General features: G+C 36.5%; 2 protein-coding genes across 5 annotated transcripts in view; one reads left to right on the forward strand and one right to left on the reverse strand.

Annotated features, from left to right (window-relative positions):
- LOC144975469 (ATP-binding cassette sub-family D member 2-like) overlaps positions 1-12,598 on the reverse strand; it is a 28,933-nt gene extending 16,335 nt beyond the window's left edge. The window contains exons 1-6 of the mRNA XM_078919584.1: positions 11,223-12,598; positions 8,161-8,341; positions 6,096-6,220; positions 2,875-3,028; positions 1,866-1,960; positions 638-783 (exon numbers count right to left, since the gene is read on the reverse strand). Of these exons, the coding sequence (XP_078775710.1) occupies positions 638-783; positions 1,866-1,960; positions 2,875-3,028; positions 6,096-6,220; positions 8,161-8,341; positions 11,223-12,167 (1,646 nt within the window). The 5' untranslated portion in view covers positions 12,168-12,598. The remainder of the gene's footprint in view (positions 1-637; positions 784-1,865; positions 1,961-2,874; positions 3,029-6,095; positions 6,221-8,160; positions 8,342-11,222) is intronic.
- Positions 12,599-12,904: 306 nt separating this feature from the next.
- Positions 12,905-21,061, forward strand: part of LOC144975471 (uncharacterized) — a 22,853-nt gene continuing 14,696 nt past the window's right edge. For 2 of the 4 annotated variants that reach the window (XM_078919585.1, XM_078919588.1), the window contains exons 1-5: positions 12,905-13,026; positions 14,741-14,837; positions 16,362-16,509; positions 16,937-17,005; positions 20,693-20,792. In XM_078919585.1, coding sequence (XP_078775711.1) covers positions 14,757-14,837; positions 16,362-16,509; positions 16,937-17,005; positions 20,693-20,792 — 398 coding nt within the window. In that variant the 5' untranslated portion in view covers positions 12,905-13,026; positions 14,741-14,756. Of the gene's footprint in view, positions 13,027-13,624; positions 14,120-14,740; positions 14,838-16,361; positions 16,510-16,936; positions 17,006-20,692; positions 20,793-21,061 lie in introns of those variants that run through there. The other 2 variants (XM_078919586.1, XM_078919587.1) reach the window with 2 other exon arrangements.

Below are 21,061 nucleotides of genomic sequence, written 5' to 3' on the forward strand. Positions count from 1 at the left end.
GATCAATATTACTGTTCACTTAGTTTTTGTTGGGTTTTTATTCTTCCTTTAGTTATTTTTCACATAAGACTTGAAAAAAATATATGATATTATCATTCTTCTTATAATCATGATCATCATCATTATTATTATTATTTTTATTGTTGCTTCAATTATTATTTACAGCTCATGTAGATTAGAAAAATAAAAATCACCGCTTTTAAAGAGTTAACTCATTTTATGTGGCTGATATTTGCTGACATATATCATGGTAACCATATGAATTAGTACTAAATGAATGCTTATCAGATGACCTGGGGGTATGAATGAGAACACAATTCTAAGGCCTACTAGAAGAATAAACGAAACAGTGTGAAGTAGGAAAAGTAAGTCCAAAGAAATTTGCTATAGAAATGTTTATGTTATTATTAGTACCAGGTACTCGTTTTACATCTGAGTACGGTGAGAGAATGTGAGTAAAGAGTCTTTTCAAGGACTCCAACTATGCGCCTAGCGAGGCTCAAACCCAGGACCTTCCGATCCGAAAGCGAGTGTCATAACACAAGACCACATAGCCGCACGTTTTGGTCTAACTGAAGTGCATAATAAAAAGATGGTACTGTACGGATAAAAATGTGATAGAGAATGGAATCCAAACCTCTGTGGAATGTAGAACATGGAAGATGGTGGCGGTTTGTACAATTTCCCTCCAAAAACTGGCCACAGGCCACTGAGTATTCGAAACAGGGATGATTTCCCACATCCATTAGGACCGGTGATCAAAAGATGCATGCCTGGTTCCATCTGAATACAAAGTACAAACAGGAAAGCAAATGGTCTATGCAGAAAAACAAAAAAATGGTTGAAATCAAAACAACCGTAATCTGTCTCAAAACATTGCAAAGTCAGGGTGATTAAGATTTGATTTAGATCCCAATGCTGATATCCAAGTCACAAGTTTGAAATTTGGTTAAGTATGTATGGTTTATTAACAAGAAATGAAGTGAGTAGGAAAGTGCCAGAAGACAATAGAAAATAAAAATTTCAGCAGCGGCGATGGGGGCTCAAACATGCGACCTTACTGGTACGACAATTCCGCCTGGCCAGGGAGAGAATGGCTCTACTGTATGAGCTATCCACCACTCCTTAGAAAAGTGGTTTCAAACTCTATGTCTATCTTGAGCCGCTCGCCCCGACTTCTTGAGGTCATGGGGTTCAACACACACAAACGTTGTGAGGTTTGTTAGCCAGCATTAAGCTTCATGTAGACGACGAAGTAAGAGAGCATGAGAAACAGTTTGGGTAATCACCCATGATTTTGCATGTCCATTTCGTTCATTTTTTTGTTTTGGGGGGGGGGGGGGGGGGGGAGTTCTAAAACCTTATTTTGTCTTTAACAGTTTTTCAATACTAGAAAACTATTGGGTTCTCAAATTTCAGACAATAGTCTGAGAATTTACAGGCTGAACTATGTTATTTGTGAATACCACATAAAATAAACAACAATAAGAAAACCCATTGCTAAAACATGACAATTTGTAATGATGTCTGTAATGTGTGAATAATACACGTAATCTACAACAATAAGATAACCCATTGTTAATACATGACAGTTTGTAATGACGCCCGATATAAAGGCTAGGTAATATTTTATATATCAAAGCCTAGTGAGCAAAAGTGAGTAAAGAGACTTTTTCAAGGACGAATCTTTGCACTGTTCACAATGGGACTTGAACCAGAGGCCTTTCAGTCCAAATCCAAAGGCAAATTATTATACCATAAAAAAAAAAACATAGCAGCAAAAAAAAACAACAACAAAAACTATTTTTAAAAAAAACAAATAAAAACATAAAACGAAACCCAGAAAAGAGAAAATTAAGACCCACTTTGAGTGAAAGACTTTGTACAATGATGTCTCCATTAGGAGTGACGATAGGAAGGTCTTGGATGATGATGGTGGATTGGGTGTCAATCACTGTGCCTACAAACAGATAGGAAATTAAGTCAGAATTAAAAGAGTTCAAAATCACAACTTGAGAGATAAATGGTCATTATTATAAAATTATCAATTCAGAATCACCCTTAAAAGTCTCAATATGGAAGAAAAAAAACAAAAACAAAAACAAAAATTCAAAAAAAAACTCTGGTAGAGCTAAACATGTCGCTAATCTATGCGTGCATATCTACTGGACTAAGAAAAAGGAAAAATATATAAATCCTCTCTTGTTTTTAGTTATTCATTAATTGGTGTTATGGTGAGCTGGACCACGATCCCAAAATGGAATTGAATTTTGAAATGTTGAGATTATTGTTTCCTGCCCATGACAGCCAAATAATCTAATTAAACTTTAACAGCTTCCACTTCCATTTTCAGTCACAGATCCATCCAAATAGAATAACCCATTGTGGTGACGGATCACATTTGTACAAAGGACATCAAGTGTTGAAAGCGTTTCAATAGCTGTATCACCCAAAACGTTAGCTGTTTAGCTGTTTTGTTATGACTCCTTTTATTTGTGGCAATTTTTTATTTTTTTTCTGTTTTAATTATAATTTACTCTACAAGGCAATTTTACATTCAGGGTTGACAATTTTTAAAAAATACATTTTTAAATTGAGCTTTTATATAACTAAACGTGCTCAAAGCGCCAACAACAACATTTCACATTAAGGACGGGACATGACGCCTGTTAGGCGATATTACATTTTTTTCAGACAGAGACAACACTGTTAATGGCCAGGTACTCATTTTACACCTGAGTACGGTGAGAGAATGTGAGTAAAGAGCCTTCTACAAGGACTCAACTGTGCCGAACAAGGCTTGAACCAAGGACCTTCTGATTTGAAAGTGAGAGTCATACCACAAGACCACATAGCCGCACAATTCCAAGTTACCTCTCTGTACCAGAGGTCCTGCTATCCTCTCATGTGACGTCTTCCCTGGTTTGGTTTTGGACACTGTGTTACGTTGGTAATGGCCTCTCTTGACATCATCAAACACCTCAAACATCTCAGACACCCTGGATGTGTAACCAGCCAACTCGGTCACCTGAAGGATGGATGGAAGATGAAAGAGAGGGGGGGGAGGGGGGGAGGTTTAAAATGGATGGACGCTTTATGTCACCCATCAAAAAGGTAGAGACGTTGAGGACGGTAACACCATTTCTGACCATTGATCCCATAAGTTCAACATACCAGAATTCTCATATTCAAAATCCCAAATGCTGTTGATATAGAACTGGAACTGTGTTTTCAGTCCACCAGTGAACTGAGAACACAGCTGTGTATTCAGTCCACCAGAAATAAAAATATCAAAAAAGGACCAAATATCATCTATACGTACCTTAATCGATACTGACGACATTGATACTGATCATATTATAGGCATCATCAGAAATGGACAGGCATAAAATTTATGGCAATTCAACGTTTAATAATATCATTTTATTCACTCTCGGAAAGTCTTGATTGAGAGTTGTTCGAAATCGGGCACCTGAAATAGATCTCAATTCTCTATATCGATATATATATATATATATATATATATAGATGAGATTCTTACCATCACTGCAAGATAGCCATTGGCCACACATAGAATAATGTTTCTACAATTAATTTAAAATTAACATTTATATCTATTTTTAATTTTTTCTAGTCCGGTAGAATTTTTGTGATTATCAAAACCGATGAGGTTCCCAAGGAGATCAGAGTTTTAGTATTGTTTGCCCAAGTAAGGTTCTATTTGGTCACTTTTCACATCGATCACTGGCCTCGAGCACAAGGCCTCACCCCCCCCCCCCCCCCCCTGCCCCTTCCACCACACCGGTAGTCTTGACTTTGTCTTCTTCCAACGTCCTTTTCTTTCAAAATCATTCCTTGTCCTTTGTCTCATAGGGTTAGTCTATTGTTCATTGTCTATCACGTCTAGTAAAGCTATAATTTTTTTTACTGGTGTCCTATTTCTTCCTTTCTACTAGCCCAAAAATGACCTCAATGTTTTATTAGTGCCATCAAACCTTTAAAAACAATAGAGTCCTTTAAAGAATGTAGAGTCATCTTCATAAACATTTATATCAATTTTTAATTTTTCCTACTCCGTTAGAATTTTTGTGATTTTCAAAACCGATGAGTTTTCCAAGGAGTTCATTGTTTTAGCATTAATTGCCCAAGTAAGGTTAACGCAAAACACAGCTGTGTATTCGGTCGACTAGTGAACGGAAAACACAGTTCCTATAAAAATATTCATTATAGATGGGTGGGTACTCATTCACTCCAGTGTTAATGTGTGTGAAATGCCTTGCTTCGGAACACAATGTCAAGGCCAAAAGTTGATGAACAAAGCCACCTATCATCTGATCACTTAGCACAATCAATACTTTTTTTCAATGTTGTTCCAAGAAGAAACAATGAACTGCTAAGACCCTTACAATGAACTGGGCTTGCATTTCTGTAACATGGATCTGACTGACTTGATCGTTTGTTACCATTAAAGTAGCAATGACTATCCAGCACAAATCTTTGGGCCTCTTTTTCGCTCACGAAGTGCCCAAATTCGCGACAAAATATGGGACGAAGCCGTTCCGTACATGCTATTTTAAAAAATTAATTACGACGCTGTTTATCGATGAATATGACTGAAAGTTGGCACACAGTTAGAAAAAAGGTCATTTTAGATTATGTCAAGCGACAAAACTCGTACGATTACCAGAATACCGTTAAAAATAGATTTTTACTCTTTGGAGTAAAATATTTCTAAAACTACCGGGCGTGTAGGTTTTGTCACTGACAAGGTAATACATGAACATTTCTTCTTTTAGGTTGTAAAATTTCATATGAATATGACGAGTACTTTTCCCGTATTTTTCAAAACACCATCCTAATTTGCTCTTCATTTGTAAAAGACATAGCCATTTTGCCCCCCTACAGCCCGAATCACAAGTTCAAAAACGATTTGGCACCAAACAGCGGCTGAGCGAGTCGTGGCAAAGCGCTTTCTGATTGGTTGACCTCGTTTTAAAGTTCATGACTAGTCAAAATGTCTGCGCGGTCTCACTGGCAGAGGGGTGTTTATCGTCTGCCATTGCGTTTGGGTTCAATAAACAGCTGATAATTTGACTGTTTAATTTACAAGAATTTAAGAAATTATAATGTTAAAAGTTTTCTATTGCAATATGATCTACAATCTCAGCAGGGCTTTAATTATTGTGTTCCAAGTCACGTTCTATCAGTAACCTTTGTCCCCTTGTCCAATTTCTCTTTTCCTTCTATATTTCTTTTGTTTACGCAATCTCTCTCTCTCTCTCTCTCTCTCTCTCTCTCTCTCTCTCTCTCTCTTTCTCTCTCTCTCTCTCTCTCTGTGTGTGTGTGTGTGTGTGTGTGTTTATATATATAAGTTAGAACTCTTCTAATGTTTTCATCATTTTCTCTATCAAATTTGCCATAAAATTGCCAAATTTCAATCTTTTAATCCACTTATTACGCAAGATACAACCAAAGGTCGAAAAAAATGCCGAAAAAGCGTCCCATATTTTCGCGTTTTTTTCCTCTTTGCGGGTCATCCAAAAAAATGAGACCTTTGAAACTGCATAACTTGTTTATTTATGAATGGAATTTCAAAATTCAAAAACATTTTTACTCAGTGGAGATAGGGCTTTGATTTCAGACAAAAATTTTCCTCAAAAAGAGAAAAAAACATTTTTCATAGTCATTGCTACATTAAAGACACTTAGCTTACTTGACTTATTGACAGACGACTATATCTAAAGTATTTTCCATCAGATCTAAAATTCATCCTGACTAACAAATTATTGATGGTTAGATAAAGATTGATAAAAAAAAAATAATAAAAAATAAAACAATTTAGCTTTTATATAGCGCAATATCCACTAAATGTACTCAAAGTGCTTTACAAGGGGTCCCTGAACGAGCAACATTGAACATGTAGGACGCTTGTTAGGCGATATTACAATTTTGCTGAAAAAAGACAACGCTGTTAATGGCCAGGTACTCATTTTACACCTGAGGCTCGAACCCAGGACCTTCCAATCTGAAAACGATTGTGATGCCACTAGACCATATAGCCGCACAATGAATGTATTTTATTATTTTAATCAAACCTCTTTGTAAGATGACATCATTCTCTCAATAGCATCTGCTGAACTGATGAGAAGATTTCTGGCCGTGGTCAGGTATTTGGTCCTCTCACTGACACCGCCATCCTCATCGTCTTCCACATTTGTGCCTGGAAACACAATGGAGACACTTTAAATATTTGTGCAGACATTTACAAGACAGAACCATAATGAATGAGAGAAAATGAAAAATCTTTTCAGACAGGAATTCAGGTTAAATTGGTTAATGCCTATTTATAGCGAAATACTTTATTTTAGAAAACATCAACTGTTCAGCGAGTTCAAGGTTAATACAAAAAAAATTGCTTTCCAGTGCACTAAATGTTAAATACGGCTTCCTTGAGCTGATCATATGTGTACGTGTGTAAGTATATATATATATACACACACACACACACATATATATATATGTCTCTCTGTTACCATTAAAGACACTTAACTTACTTGACTTATTGACAGACTACTATATCTGAAGTATTTTCCATCAGATCTAAAATTCATCCTGACTAACAAATTATTGATGGTTGGATAAAGATTGATAAAAAAAAATAATAAAAAATAAAACAATTTAGCTTTTATATAGCGAAATATCCACTAAATGTACTCAACGTGCTTTACAAGGGGTCCCTGAACGAGCAACATTGAACATGTAGGACGCTTGTTAGGCGATATTACAATTTTATATATATATGTGTGTGTGTGTAAGAGATAGAGAGAGAGAGAGAGAGAGAGAGAGAGAGAGAGAGAGAGAGAGAGAGAGAGAGAGAGAGAGAGAGACTATTGTAAAGCCCCCCCCCCCTACCCCCCTGGGTGGATACTTTGGCATTTTCTTCATCTCCACCTTTCCTCTTCTTATGATATAAATGATGATGATGATGATGATAATAATTCTAACAATAATGATATTAATAACTCTCAATCAGCCACAGGGTATGTATTTACATTGAGATAATCACAATGAACTGGTTGGAATGTTTAATATAATGTAAACTACAATGATGGTTGAATGAATTGATACATGAACTGATGGGGCAATTGCGTAGATTGCTGGTGTGTAGATAGCAATGAGTGTGAGTAAAAGTTACACACTTGTCATAATTATCATTTTATCTAATTTGAATACAACACGATATGTCTGATAAATAAAACATGATCTTTTCACCCGAGTCATCACACTGAACGCATGTCTACTTGTCATAGAAAAATGTATTGACTCTCAAAAACAGATGGGATTGATAAGTGAGTGTTTATTGCAAACAGAAGAAAAAAACTGTTTTCTATGATAAAACTGATCCCACTCAACAATATTCAAGACCTCACCTATTTCCTGTAAACTGTTGTGAATTCTCCCCACAATGGTTTATATTTCAATTTGCCAACAGTCTTTATATGTCAATAAAAGGACACAAGAGACATAATTTGTTTCAGGTGGCTACCATTTTTTTTTCTAATTTGAGGTTGCTACCAGTGCTTAGGGTGGTTTTCTTCCAAATGTATGGGTCTCAATATCAATCAAGATAATCTGCATGAATTGACTTGCTGAAATATCTTCTTTTTTTTTCTTCTTCTTCTTATACTGGGTGCCTCCTCCATCCCATACCTTTATAATAAAGCACCTGTCCTCCCCTAACCATATAACTGGGATTATTCAATGCAAAATGCATCACACTCTGATAGAGAGAAGATGAATATTTAGTTTCATCTGTAATTATTGACAAATTGTATTGTGTTGAAAACTGGGCATCTCAAACATTGAGCTATTCTAGTGTCCTACTACAGTAGTTCTAGTACATGGCTATACTATTATGAGTGAAAAATATAACAAAAGTGATTATTTTTATAGAAACATGGTGCATAAAAGGTGTTTTCATCTGTATAAAATGAAATTTGGTTACAAATGGCTTATTGGGGAAATGACTGAAGTAGTCTAGAGTACATTGGGTTTTGTGAATCCATGGACCATGCTTAATCAATGTTAATATCAACTTTAAATTTACAGTCAGATAGAAAAGCATATTATTCATGAATCTATTTGGTTTCAATCCCCTACCATCAGAACGTATTCCTGTGGCTGTAATCATTGGCACAGCCACCATGATGAGCCCACTGGTACTCCAAACATACTTCATCAGGAACTGTTCCAACATGATGTACCAGAGGCGTTTGGAGAATATCATCTCCATTTGCTCCGTGAGAGATTTGTAGCATCGATGCAACATTGACTTTTCAATCTAGGGACACATTAAAAAAAAAACAAATACAATTACAATGAAAACACCAATCGTGGAAATATGGACTATTTTAGTATAATAAAACATGACATGAGATAGAACGACTGAGACTCACTTGGCAACTTGGTCAAGTGTCCAAGTCCAACTCAAAATATTCAGGTCTAAATAAATGCAGTTTAAAACACAAACATATTTTTCCATTTCCTCACTTCACCTAGTGTAAGTGATTTAAAGGGTAAGTGTGCAAATTAGTCCTGGCAGAAAGCAGTTTATGACATATTAGAACTAGAAACCGAACCAATCCAGAGGTTACATCTACAATAAAAAAGGTCAAACTCAAAAAACAAGTGAAAAATTGTAAAATTTAGACTATTAGTACAAGGGAAAAAATATCATTAAAAAAAAAAAGAAGTCAGTAAGGTTTAGGGCAAAACCATGGCCTAATTCCATTTAAAAAATAAAAAATCTTAAACCATGAAAAAAAAAAAAACAAACAAAAAAATAATTTAATATCGTATAATGCATGAAAAATAGCTTTCCCGTCAACACAATTCCACTGTCCCTCTGGACCCGACTGGGTGAGATGCACAATGCTTGTTAATTGACATCAAAGGATTACCTGACATGACGGGCTAATTGACTCAGAACTCGCTGTCTGTATCACAAGGTGTGAAACGTGATCGCAGTCCACCCAAGTTTGTTTACATTGTCTGACCACTTGATTGCAATTCTCTACCTGTGCATTGTTTTCCTCGACTGGGCCGTGAACAACACGACAAGATTATTGGGAGGACTCACGTCTCATCTTTTGATTGATCTATACAGTCCATGTCCACATTGATACACTCAACAGGCGACTGAACTGGCATAAACTTAAGGCAAGTCTTTCTCCCCATTAGAAAGCTGGCTCTCGAAATGGAAAGGTCAACAGAATGTCGGGCTTGAAAAGGAACATGACGAAAAACGCTATGCTGATGTTTCTTCTGCCAGCCAATGGAGTGATGAAGTTTTGAAACAACTTCTTCAGCAATACAACTCTAATGACATTGGCAATTCAGATGAGACGAGGCTTTACTACAATCAACGCTTCACAATTACTATTCTTACAAACAATAATGTCACACATTGTTGTCGACAAAACATGAATAAGAAGAGACACTTTTAAAGAAAAAAATGCCCCAAACACAACACCCCCCCCCCCCCCCCACCAAAAAAATAAATAAATATTAATTTTTTTTAAAAGAAAGAAACGCCTCTTCTAATCAGTTTAATGTCTTGAACATGACGGTCCCAAGCCCCTAGAAATCTTGGCGGGGAAGGTCATACATGAATGGTACATGACAACTGGTGCTTAGATGCTAGTTTTAGCTTCTCCGCTTAATCGCACACTAACCTGAAATCCTAAGGGTGTGCGATTAAGCGGAGTTGACTGTAGTAGTAGTAGTAGTACAGTCCACTCCAGATAATCGCAACACCTTGAGGTCAGCGAAAATGTTGCAATGTTTATTCTATGTTTAAAATCATGTTTTAAGGTTGGAACTTCTCTGATTGATAAATGTGGGCTATTCGAACTCAAGTCTGAATAGTCTCCTGTGGCTATTCGGACTCAAAGTCTGATGTGCATGTGCAATCAACAGATTATTCGTACTCTGTCTGTATAGTCTTCCATGGCAGTATAGTTCGTTTTTTTTTTTCTTTTTTTTAAAAATATTTTAATCATTGATAATTACGCAAAATTAATGCAAATCAAAATTACGATTTTAGTACCTATCAACAGGTAGTCTAAACTTGCTTTATTTGATGAGAAAGACAAAACGATCGATTGGAACTCCAGGTAGAAATTAAAAAGAAAAGCTGAAACTCTGTAAAAGTAACAAAAGTCAGTCAAAGTAACTGTGGTATAAATGAAAAGCTTTTCTAACAACATAACACGATGCCAAGTAAACTCAGGAGAAAAATAAATAATTAAAAAATGACATATTGTGATAGTGTGATACAGACAACAATCCTTCTACAGTCCAAAGTAGGTGTATGTATGAGCTGAGTCAGTGTGATATGGGCAAAACAGAATTTCTTCTGAACTCTTTTTCTATTTCTTTTTTTCCACCCTCTGCCTATTGCCCACATTGTGTCACCCTCCCCTCTGCATGCGCACGTGCATTGGAGTTTGAGTCTGAATTGCCTCCTCATTGTTTGATTCCCCACTCATGTGAACATGAAAGATCTAACATAGTTATCCAATCACAGTTGAGTGGGCATGGTTCAAAAATAAATCATGGTCACACCAAGGAGAGATACCTGTACACTTTCTTGTGAGGCAACCTTTCTATGCGGCTATGTGGTCTTATGGCATGACGCTCACTTTTGGATCGGAAGGTCTTGAGTTCGAGCCTCGCTCGGCGCATAGTTGAATCGTTGAAAAAGGCTCTTTACTCACATTCTATCACCATACTCTGGTGTAAAATGAGTACCTGGCCGTCAACATCGTTGTCTATCAAAAAAATAATTGTAATATCACCTAACAGGTGTCACGTCTCGTTCTACATGTTACGTGTTGCTGTTGGTTAGGTACACTTTGTAAAGTGCTTTTACCAGATTTAGTGGATATTGTGCTGAAGTTGTTTGTTGTTTATCGACTGAGTTATCTGATCATCATAAAAGTTAAAGTTGAAAAAAGAAAATAAACGTTGACTGAAAATGACTAAATTCTCCAATTTTAACCAAAATGATTCACGCAATCAGTGTAAACCTGAAATAAATAATACTAACATTGAAAAGACAAAAATAGCACGATTTATCTGTGCTTTTTTTTCCCCTTCCAACCAAGCAGAATCTTTAAACAAGCAGTGACATATATAAACATTTTCCCATGACAACTCACCTCATGACCGTTGTAGAAAGCAATCTCTTCTGAATTTGTGATGATTCTTGAATGCATGAACCTCAAATAACCCTTTCTGTTGGCTTCCTCTGCTATCAACTTACCAAAGCGAGGTGAAGCGGCCCTGAGAATCAAACCCGTGGAGGCTATGACAATACTTGCTAGAATGCTGGGTGCCTTAGAGCTTGCACCCCGACTACTTGCCAGTCTGTATAAAGCAAAAGTCATGAGAGCCACGTCTAACATGGGCTTTGTCAGCTGTGAGTATAAATGGGCAAGAGAAGAACTAAACATAGTAATATCCTCAGTCAAACACTGATCAGCATTGGCGAGTCTGCTGTCCAAATTGCTCACTCTATAATAAGTCTGGTAATCAAAGTATTTGTCATATGCATGTCTTACAAGGCGAGTACGAAAGACTAGAGCTAGTTGACTTTCCAGGAACCGAATTAAACTATTGATAAATGTGGCTGGTACTGCTATTAGTAGCCATTTTGTGAGTTGAGTGACAAAGGCTGTGACATTTCGTTGTACGATAGTTTGAACAATAATTCCATCAAGACGGGCTACATAAATGGATAAAAATGTTCTTATGACAAGACTTGCGGTATGAAGAATGATCAGTCCCAATTCTTTACTCCATATTCTTGGAATTATAATTTTTAACAAAAACCGTAATTCTTTCAAGAACTTTCCATCCACATTTGGGCTTCTCGACTTATTTTTCTTGAACGGGCTTCTATGGGGTGAAACTGATTTGTCCTCGGATAATTCTGTCTTTTTTTCATCTTGCAATATTTTTGAGAACAATTTATAATGCTTTTCGAGCCCATAAGCAGCAAAGATACACACAGCTGCAGCGGTTGCAGCTTTTTTGTTGCCGATAAGGTTAATAATACGTGATTTTTTTGCCATCAGGTTATCCACTAATTTTGAGTGAGACATTTTTTATGCCCTTGTATTTCTATACTCCAAAGCGTTGATGTTGATGAAATCAAGTTATTTGTTAAATCACAAACGCATCATAATGCCAATTAAACCGTTTAATATTTTTTGTTCTACAGATTATTGCTTGCGCTGGCGTATCTTATGTATAAATCTAAGCTTAAGCTAAGAAGACACCACACTGAAACTGAATCATTATTATTATTATCCTTGGCTTCGATTATCCTTCACTCGTTCAAAGCCAAATACCCTCGAACTTTTACTGAAATATACGTTCATGATATGTGACACTGCTCAAAAAAAATAAAATTGTGTACGCCCATTGGGTTTATAAGTAGAGAAAGGACTTTGACTTCCCCTCAGTTGGAAGTCCTTATCTCAAAACAATCATAGTTCGTTGAAAGTCAATGTAGAGTGCTTGGCCTTGATACAAGTTGGTCGCAGCTGTTGCTTGCCAGGTAATATTATGTGAAAACAACCTCAACTTATATTGTCATACTTTTAAGATTAATATTATGATTTCAATAGCAATACTTTCCAAATCTATGCAGTTAATTGTATAGAATTTTATTTTTATACTTAATAGTAAACAATGACAAAATATTACTTGGATTTGTTATTCAATATCATATGTTTTAAGCAGGCTATGAAATTACACCAAACCGGCAAATTTTACAGATTTCGTTCAAGTTGTTAGATTCGACTTTTCAAAATCCAAACATGTCCTATCGCTTCCGGTTGTATTTGTCGTCTGCTAAAACTGGCATTTTAAGTATCGAAGTGACTATTCTCACCCCCGGGATGCTAGTCTTCATTAGTAGTCCACAAATGTCCACAATTGTTGTATGTTAATCCAAAGGTTGTAATGCAGTAATTTGTTAAGTTTCTTGTCACAAGTTGCACAATTAAAAAAAAAAAAAATTAATCGAATCCAAATCGCAAAAAGCCGGCGACGTTTTTTTCGGTAATCCAATCGGCCGGGGGGGTGAGAATAGAGGCAGCCGAAATATTAGACCTCAGATTGATCATAAACATGGTCCATTTTTTATACTGATGTAATAGAATCACTGATCTGACAGTATTTGAAATTTTATGCCTGGTCTTCATTTTAAAGAAACATCTTTATATATATAGAGAGAGTATACAATTTATAGATAGATCTGCAGCTAATGATAATGAATGTAGTCTTGTGGTATGACACTCGCTTTTGAATCGGAAAGTCCTTGGTTCGAGCCTCGCTAGGGGGCATTTGTCCTTGGAAAAGGCTTTTTACTCGCATTCTCTAACCATACTCAGGTTAAAATGAGTACCTGGCCGTAACAGCAGGAGCCCTACCGAAAGCTCCTACATCCCCAGTTTTCTTTCAATTTGTTTTTTCACCGTTGATCTTTTGTCGTGTGTTTATTTATTCTAGAATTGTTATCACATATCTAGAAGCATTTTAAATTTTAAAACTCTAGAAGAACAAACATTGATATTTAGAGTCTTAGTCTTAGACCCCAGATTTTTGAAAGTTTAAAGTTTCCTAATTTGACCACTGTTTTGATTCTCGGTCGCCATTTTGATTTGTGAAGTATTGAAAGTATAATGAAAGGTATCTCTAGTGCAAAGCAGTCCGAGTGTTGTTTTTTTTTTTTTAATTAGGGTTATCTAGCTCGAGATCGGAGGATTTTTTTTCCGTTAGGGTTAGTCATACGTCTTAGCAAAGGTGCTAGCTAGGGTGTTTGTTTTTCTTATTAGGGTTAGTTAAAGGGACTAGGTTTTATTTTTTCTCGGGGTTAGTTGAGGGAATATTGTTTGAGTCATTTCCCTTTGTAGGAGCTTTCGGTAGGCTTCCCGTAACAGCGTTGTCTCTGTCCAGAAAAATATCGTAATATCGCCTAAAAGACAAAAGACACAGTGATTGAATATATCATGGTGTGGGCCTAAAAGACCCTCGAGTGATGGTAAAGGTGACATATTTCTATGATTTATATCATCTGTTTAAAAATAATGATTACTATAGTTATAGTCCATAATAATCTGATAATTATTCTTCTCTGGAAGAATGGTTTATATGTATCCACTTGTAGATTGGAGATGACTCTAAACTATCATTATTTACAAACTGGTCCACAGACTGCTTTCAGTCATTCAACACTTTGTAGCGTAGTTGAGAAAATTATAAATATGACTTTTTACTAAAATGATTCAAACAATTCACATTGTATGAAGTCGAGACTTATCAGTTGATAGTTACTAGATAGCATTGTTCTAGCAGTCCTTCTAAGAGCAATCTTTTTGCAATATAAATATTTTTTTCCCCCAGAAATGTACAAATTTCCACTATCTTCGCTGCACCCCCCCCCCTCTCTCTCTCTCTCTCTCTCTCTCTCTCTCTCTCTCTCTCTCTCTCTCTCTCTCTCTCTCTCTCTCTCTCTCTCTCTCTCTCTCTCTCTCTCTCTCTCTCTCTCTCTCTCTCTCTCTCTCTCTCTCTCTCTCTCTCTCTCTCTCTCTCTCTCCACTCCATTATCCATCTCTTTACTAAGTAGTTGATGTTTATGCAATGCTTCCTCAATGCATTTGTTTTACAGCCAGTGATTATTAGACATGAATTGGATGGGTGGAGCAAGAAGCCGTATTTGCAAGGCCGATCATAAAAGCAAAAAAAGTCAAATAAAGCTTCAAAAGGTTTGTTGTTAAAATCCTCATTCAATTTAATGCTGAATTTAATGGAAATGATTTATAGGTTGTGTTAAATAAAAATGGAGTAAATTATGGTGTTATTATGTTGAAAAAATCTTGATGAACAATAAATATTTCATCAAGCCACAGCCTAAATACAGGAATTGTCTACTCATCAGAATCTTTTTTTTAAGAATAGATAAAAATAAAATTCCCTTTATTCATCCCCAAGGGGAAATTTGTCTTTAGGGTCTATTCCAATGGAAGACTGGAATAACCCAGGCATCAGCCGTAGAGCAGCGCTGCAAAGTGAGCTAGGGCGAGGTGACTAGCTCACGGCCACACCGCGCAGCAAAGACTGTACCACTGAGTCACGCTGTCCCTTTGACATAAGTCCCTTTTTTGACTAAGAGCGCATTATTATTATTATTATTATTATTATTATTATTATTATTATTATTATTATTATTATTATTATTATTATTATTATTATAGATATGCTTTAGATAAACTTGAATTTGTTGATTTATGCTCTGAGTATTGTAAACACGCATAACCAGTGATGTCACATCCTTGCAGTTCTGTTATTTATGTGCTTTTTAAACAGAAATATTGTTAATCTTATTCGACTTTTAGATTTATCTATGCATGATGTGCTTGTGCTTCATTTTATTATAAAATTCAGCATTTCAAAAATAATTTTTAGATTCTAATAATGGACTCCATCAACACCACAAATCTTAGACATTTTATTTTTGTTGCAAATATTTAATCAGTATTTGTCTTTCAATCTATGAATAGCTTGACAATTTTTAATTACGGTGAATAAAATCAATGAGCAGAACGAAGGAATTAAGAAGTAATCACAACAGTGCGTGGTCCGTCTCCCCCACCCCTAGACACAATAACTCTGACCTTCCCTGACGCTTATTGTGGTCTCAGTGAAATCAAGTCCTTATGACACATATACACAAAACATATTCAAAACAAACAAGACACATAAAGTGAATGTGAAAACACCTCTCCCAATCCCCTTCGCCCTACCACCCCCCACACCAACCAAAAACCTCAACAATCTAATAACTGCTGTATCGATTCACTTACATTTGGGTGGTAATATGAACATATGTATAGTAATTTACGACCCTGTTTTTCAATTTTAGCCCATACGGCTTTTCTTCCATTCAGAGACAGGTTTCCGACTGTGAACAATACCAAGGATACGATAACTCTTTTAAGATAAAATCTTGTTTAAAATAAACTTTTCTTCCTATCCCATCCCCCCCCCCCCCCCCTCCTCCTCCCTTGAATGAGAATTCTGGCAGTTTGCACTAATAGAGAGTGGAATGAAACTATTTTTGTCTTGCTCCAGTAAAATATGTTGGGGATGGTTGGGGGGGGGAGGATACTAGTCGGTAAGCAGTCAGCTATGAATAAAATGAATTGCTTAGCAAATCAATAAGTTGTCAAAGCAACACACCAAAACTCAAATGCTTCTTTTTTTCTCCCCAATGTGTATGTTTCGAACAGGATTACTTTGAAAGAAGACGAATGGGTGCTATAAATGTTAATGCTATTGGAAAAAACGCTAAAAGAATTCGCCATCCAAAGGAAACTAAAGCCAAAGTCAGTCAGGATATCTTGGACTTTCAGAATCTAAAACACCATATAGAGGGAGGTAACATCTTATCAATTACTTTTCAATATCACCATATGAACAAAGTTTACAAGTCAATGAGGCAATTGATTCAAAATTTAATTCAAATATAAATAAATCAATATCTTAATTGATTTTTGTATGACCATGACTTGTAGACAATCCCTTTGAATGGAGGGATGGGTAATTCTGCAGATGGTTTTAGTCAGCAGAGATAGTGAGTGGATTAGCTTTGGCTACGACTTACTGAAATATCCTTTATTCTCCCATTATCTTGTTTTGTATCTGTTCTGCTTATAGAATCAAAGAGTGATAAGAGTGGATGGGTTAGGGAGGGAAAGAGAGAGAGAGAGAGAGAGAGAGAGAGAGAGAGAGAGACAGATAAAGAGAGAGTCGATTTTTCCTCTCATATTTTTCAAATCCATGTTGCAAAATTGTTATTTTTCAGTTGTAGAACCTGATAGTGCCAGAGCAACGTTCAGAGTTGTTCATTTAAACAGAAAGACATCAGCATCAAGTAAGTGACGTCATACATAATACAAGTCATTTCTTTTTAGATATCTGTGATATACAAAAGAATGGTTTGACATCGGCAAATTCCTCACACAACTTCCCAAGTGCTAGGTTGTTCTTTTTAATGAAATATATATCCCAGCCAGCCATTAGATGCTGCAAGTGAAAGAATATTAATCTGTGCTGAAAATTTCAATGCACATTCAGTTAGCATTAATCAGTTTGTTGCATCAATGAATCATTTGTTCATTGATTCTCAGTCAGCCCTGCAATGGAATCCATCCTGAAAGAGTAAAAAAGGAAGACCAAGGTCAACTTGGAAAAGTGACCTTCTGGTAGAGCTTGAGAGGTCTGGGATGTGATGGCCAATGACAGAAGAGGATGGAAAAGTTTCATGGGTGGTCCATAACCACTGAGGGTTGAGGACTGAATAATAAGAAGAAGAGTATTCTCTGCCTTCCTCTTCAAAATGTTCTGAATTTGTGTTTTGCTGACATTAAAATGTTGTGCAAGTTCTCTCTATGATATTCCTTTTTTCTGCAGGTTTTATCACTTCAGCGCATTGTGTAAATGTGAGAGCTTAACGTTTATTTGATGACTTTGTATCCATAATGAAGCTTGAATTTACCAGTAGAGACTGATAATGCTTTTTGAATTGCTCTCTTTTTATACCTATGGAACATGTGTACAACATTACCATCAAGTAAATTTCATTGTCTTAACTGAGAATTTTATACTTTCAAAAAGAACGGTTTCATATCAACAATAAAAGTGGCTAGCCAAACAAATCCTGCATCACAGCAGAATGTCCTTACTGGAAATTAGCTATTCTACTTATCACAGGTTGGGTCTGCTCAACTGCACAATATACAACCCCTATAATCTTTAAAAGTCAATCATGGCAAGGTATCAAAGACAAGTGACAGCGGCAAGTAGAGACCTGAACAGTCAGTCTTTCACCCCTGTCATCTGTTGTGTGCATCAAAGTGTTATTCACACTAAATGTAATAATATTGATAATAAATTACACTTATATAGGTCCTTTCCCCGTCTGTACAAGCTCAAGGCGCTTTACATGATCTCTCTCTCTCTCTCTCTCTCTCTTCTTCTCTCTCTCCTCTCTCTCTCTTCTCTCCTCTCTCTCTCCTCCTCTCTCTCTCTCTCCTCCTCTCTCTCTCTCTCTCTCCTCTCTCTCCTCTCCTCTCCTCTCTCTCTCTCTCTCTCTTCTCTCTCCCTCTCTCTTCTCTCTCTCTCTCTCTCTCTCTCTCTCTCTCTCTCTCTCTCTCCCCTCTCTCTCTCTCTCTCTCTCTCTCTCTCTCTCTCTCTCTCTCTCTCTCTCTCTCTCCTCTCTCTCTCTCTCTCTCTCTCTCTCTCTCTCTCTCTCTCTCTCTCTCTCTCTCTCTCTCTCTCTCTCTCTCTCTCCTCTCTCTCTCTTCTCTCTCTCTCTCTCTCTCTCTCTCTCTCTCTCTCTCTCTCCTCTCTCTCTCTCTCTCTCTCTCTCTCTCTCTCTCTCTCTCTCTCTCTCTCTCTCTCTCTCTCTCTCTCTCTCTCTCTCTCTCTCTCTCTCTCTCTCTCTCTCTCTCTCTCTCTCTCTCTCTCTCTCTCTCTCTCTCTCTCTCTCTCTCTCTCCTCCTCATCTCACTCCTCTCTCTCTCTCTCTCATCTCTCTCTCTCTCTCTCTTCTTCTCCTTCAATCTCACTTCTCTCTCTCTCTACAACTCCATCTCCTCCTACACACACACACACACACACACACACACACACACACAGATATAATGATGTTATCTCTCATTTATCTTCATCCTTCAAACATCAACTTCAAAGTGCTAAACCATTTTAAAATAAAAACAATTTGGAAAATCACACAAAAACTTGAAAGGATTACAATCAATGACAATATACTGTTTATGACTGAACACCGCCAGTTGATCAACCAATGAACAAATCAAGGTAGGGTAGTAAAACTTACAAAGAAAGGTGTGTTAGGATGGGCGGAAGCTGAGCTGATTGTCCTAGTGGAAGACAAATAAGTGATCATTGTTGAAGCTTTGTAAAGTGTTTTCAGTTTTTTTGTCATAGTGGAAGACAAATAAGTGATCATTGTTGAAGCTTTGTAAAGTGTTTTCAGTTTCAGCACTGAATTTAGTGGGAATTACTCTATATAAAAGTTCAAGTATTTTTGTTTTGTTTGTTTTAAAGCTGGTTGCCATAGGAAGGTTTTGAAATCTCGAACAAGTTGGGACTGGGTCTATTTGTTCCAGATTTTCGTATTTTTGAGATTTCCATGTTGAGTATTTTACTAAGAATATGAAAAAAGAATGTGAAGAGGGTAAAGGTGGGTGGTTTTGGTAAGGTCCTATTATAATGTGATGTAGCGTTAAGTTCGTCTCTTTCATTCAGTAACAGGTGGAATAAAGATCCTCTTTAGGTGTGCTATAATGTTAAGACAAAGCCAACACATCCCATTGTTGATTACAATTCTGCATGGGACATCTTTGCTGATAAAACACTACCGCTCTTCACTTATCTTTCACACATACATACACTAGTTCCAACCATGCTTGTTTAACACATTAACTAATATAGAGTGATGGCAGCTTTCCAGTACTGACAGAAATAAAAATAAAAGTAATCCTTCAGAGCTGTTAGGCCCAATGAACCTGAGTTTATCCCAGTTTCTATTGTGTGAAATGGACAATAGCAATTGCTTGCTATCCTTTGGATAGGACGCTAGTGTATCACAACATGCTTTCCACCAGATCTAACATACCCAGCTAGCTGGGTAGACAGGGGGATCAGAAAAAATCTCGAGAGCACCCGGATCGATCTTGGTCTCTTTGCGTCTGAAGCGAGTGCTCTACCAACTGAGCTATCGGGACCCCCACCAATACTAAAATAAGACAAAATAATTTTATCAACAAACGCGAAAGTTATGGTCCATTTTGTATGAGATTTCCATGTTAGCCTCCGATAGTGTTCAAGGTTTTAGTGTTGCCAGTCCTATGAAAATAGAGGGAATAAAAAGGGGAATTGAGACGTGTTTGAGATTTATGTGTTCGAGATTTTCATGCTGCACTGTAAACAGTAACAGATTTTAATGGTCTTAGTCGTGTTGTATACGGGGTCGCTATGTAGAGGTCAAAGAAAGAGAAAAAACTCAAAGTGTTAACAGAGGTGGTCATTATGAAGAGGTAATCGCTAAGGCATGTTTGACTTTACCTGTAAATGAAAAAGAAAAAAAGAAAATCACAGACTAATAGCAGGCCTCAAGGATTCTATTTTTTACACATCTCATCAAACGAGGACAAACATTGGTTGCATTTTTTGCACACCATCTACCCACCACTGACAAAGATCCTCAGGCAGTGAGTCTGCATATGCCCAACACTTCACTTCTCCCTCTTATTCTCTCATGCTATGACGGCATTCTTCCTCTTTTACAATGTGAGTCAGTTGCGTTGTTTTGACTTTATACAGAAGTCTTGCCAAACCTGTTGACTTCATTACAAATTTGGTAACTATAATAAAGAAGGGGAACAAGTATGATTGCATTCGATATTGATTTCAAGCAAAAGTTGACTTCTTGTCGACTGGCCTCTATATAATTTATATGATTTATTAGATATGCGAACAAAGTATTATTTAACTTTTTTGTCTTCTGAAACACACTGTTTTGTATTCATAATTCTAGAGTGTGTCAGTCCAAGGGGTTTGAGTTGTGAGGAAGTTGAATTGCCTTTGTCACCTGTAGGTGTACATTCTACTTTAAACTTGACCCACTCACCATCCAGGTAAAGCCATGTTAATAGAACAAATATACATAGGTTACTGCTTATTTTTAAAAAAAAAACAAAAAAACAACTGTTCGATTGGCTAATTAAAATTTTAAAAATTGTATATCATTTAAGTTTGTTTATCATTTTTTTTTTTTACTTTCCATAGTTTCTGTTTAGAAAACAAGTTGCAAATAAGTTTCAGTCTAAATTAGTTTCATGTCTGTTTTTTTCATAATTGTCATATTTGATCTGCGTTGAACAAATAAAATTATGTAAGGATGGAC

This window comes from Berghia stephanieae, chromosome 6 (assembly GCF_034508935.2).
Source record: "Berghia stephanieae isolate SIO BIC M18660-M18661 chromosome 6, UCSD_Bste_1.3, whole genome shotgun sequence".
In the NCBI taxonomy this organism is placed as follows: domain Eukaryota; kingdom Metazoa; phylum Mollusca; class Gastropoda; order Nudibranchia; family Aeolidiidae; genus Berghia; species Berghia stephanieae.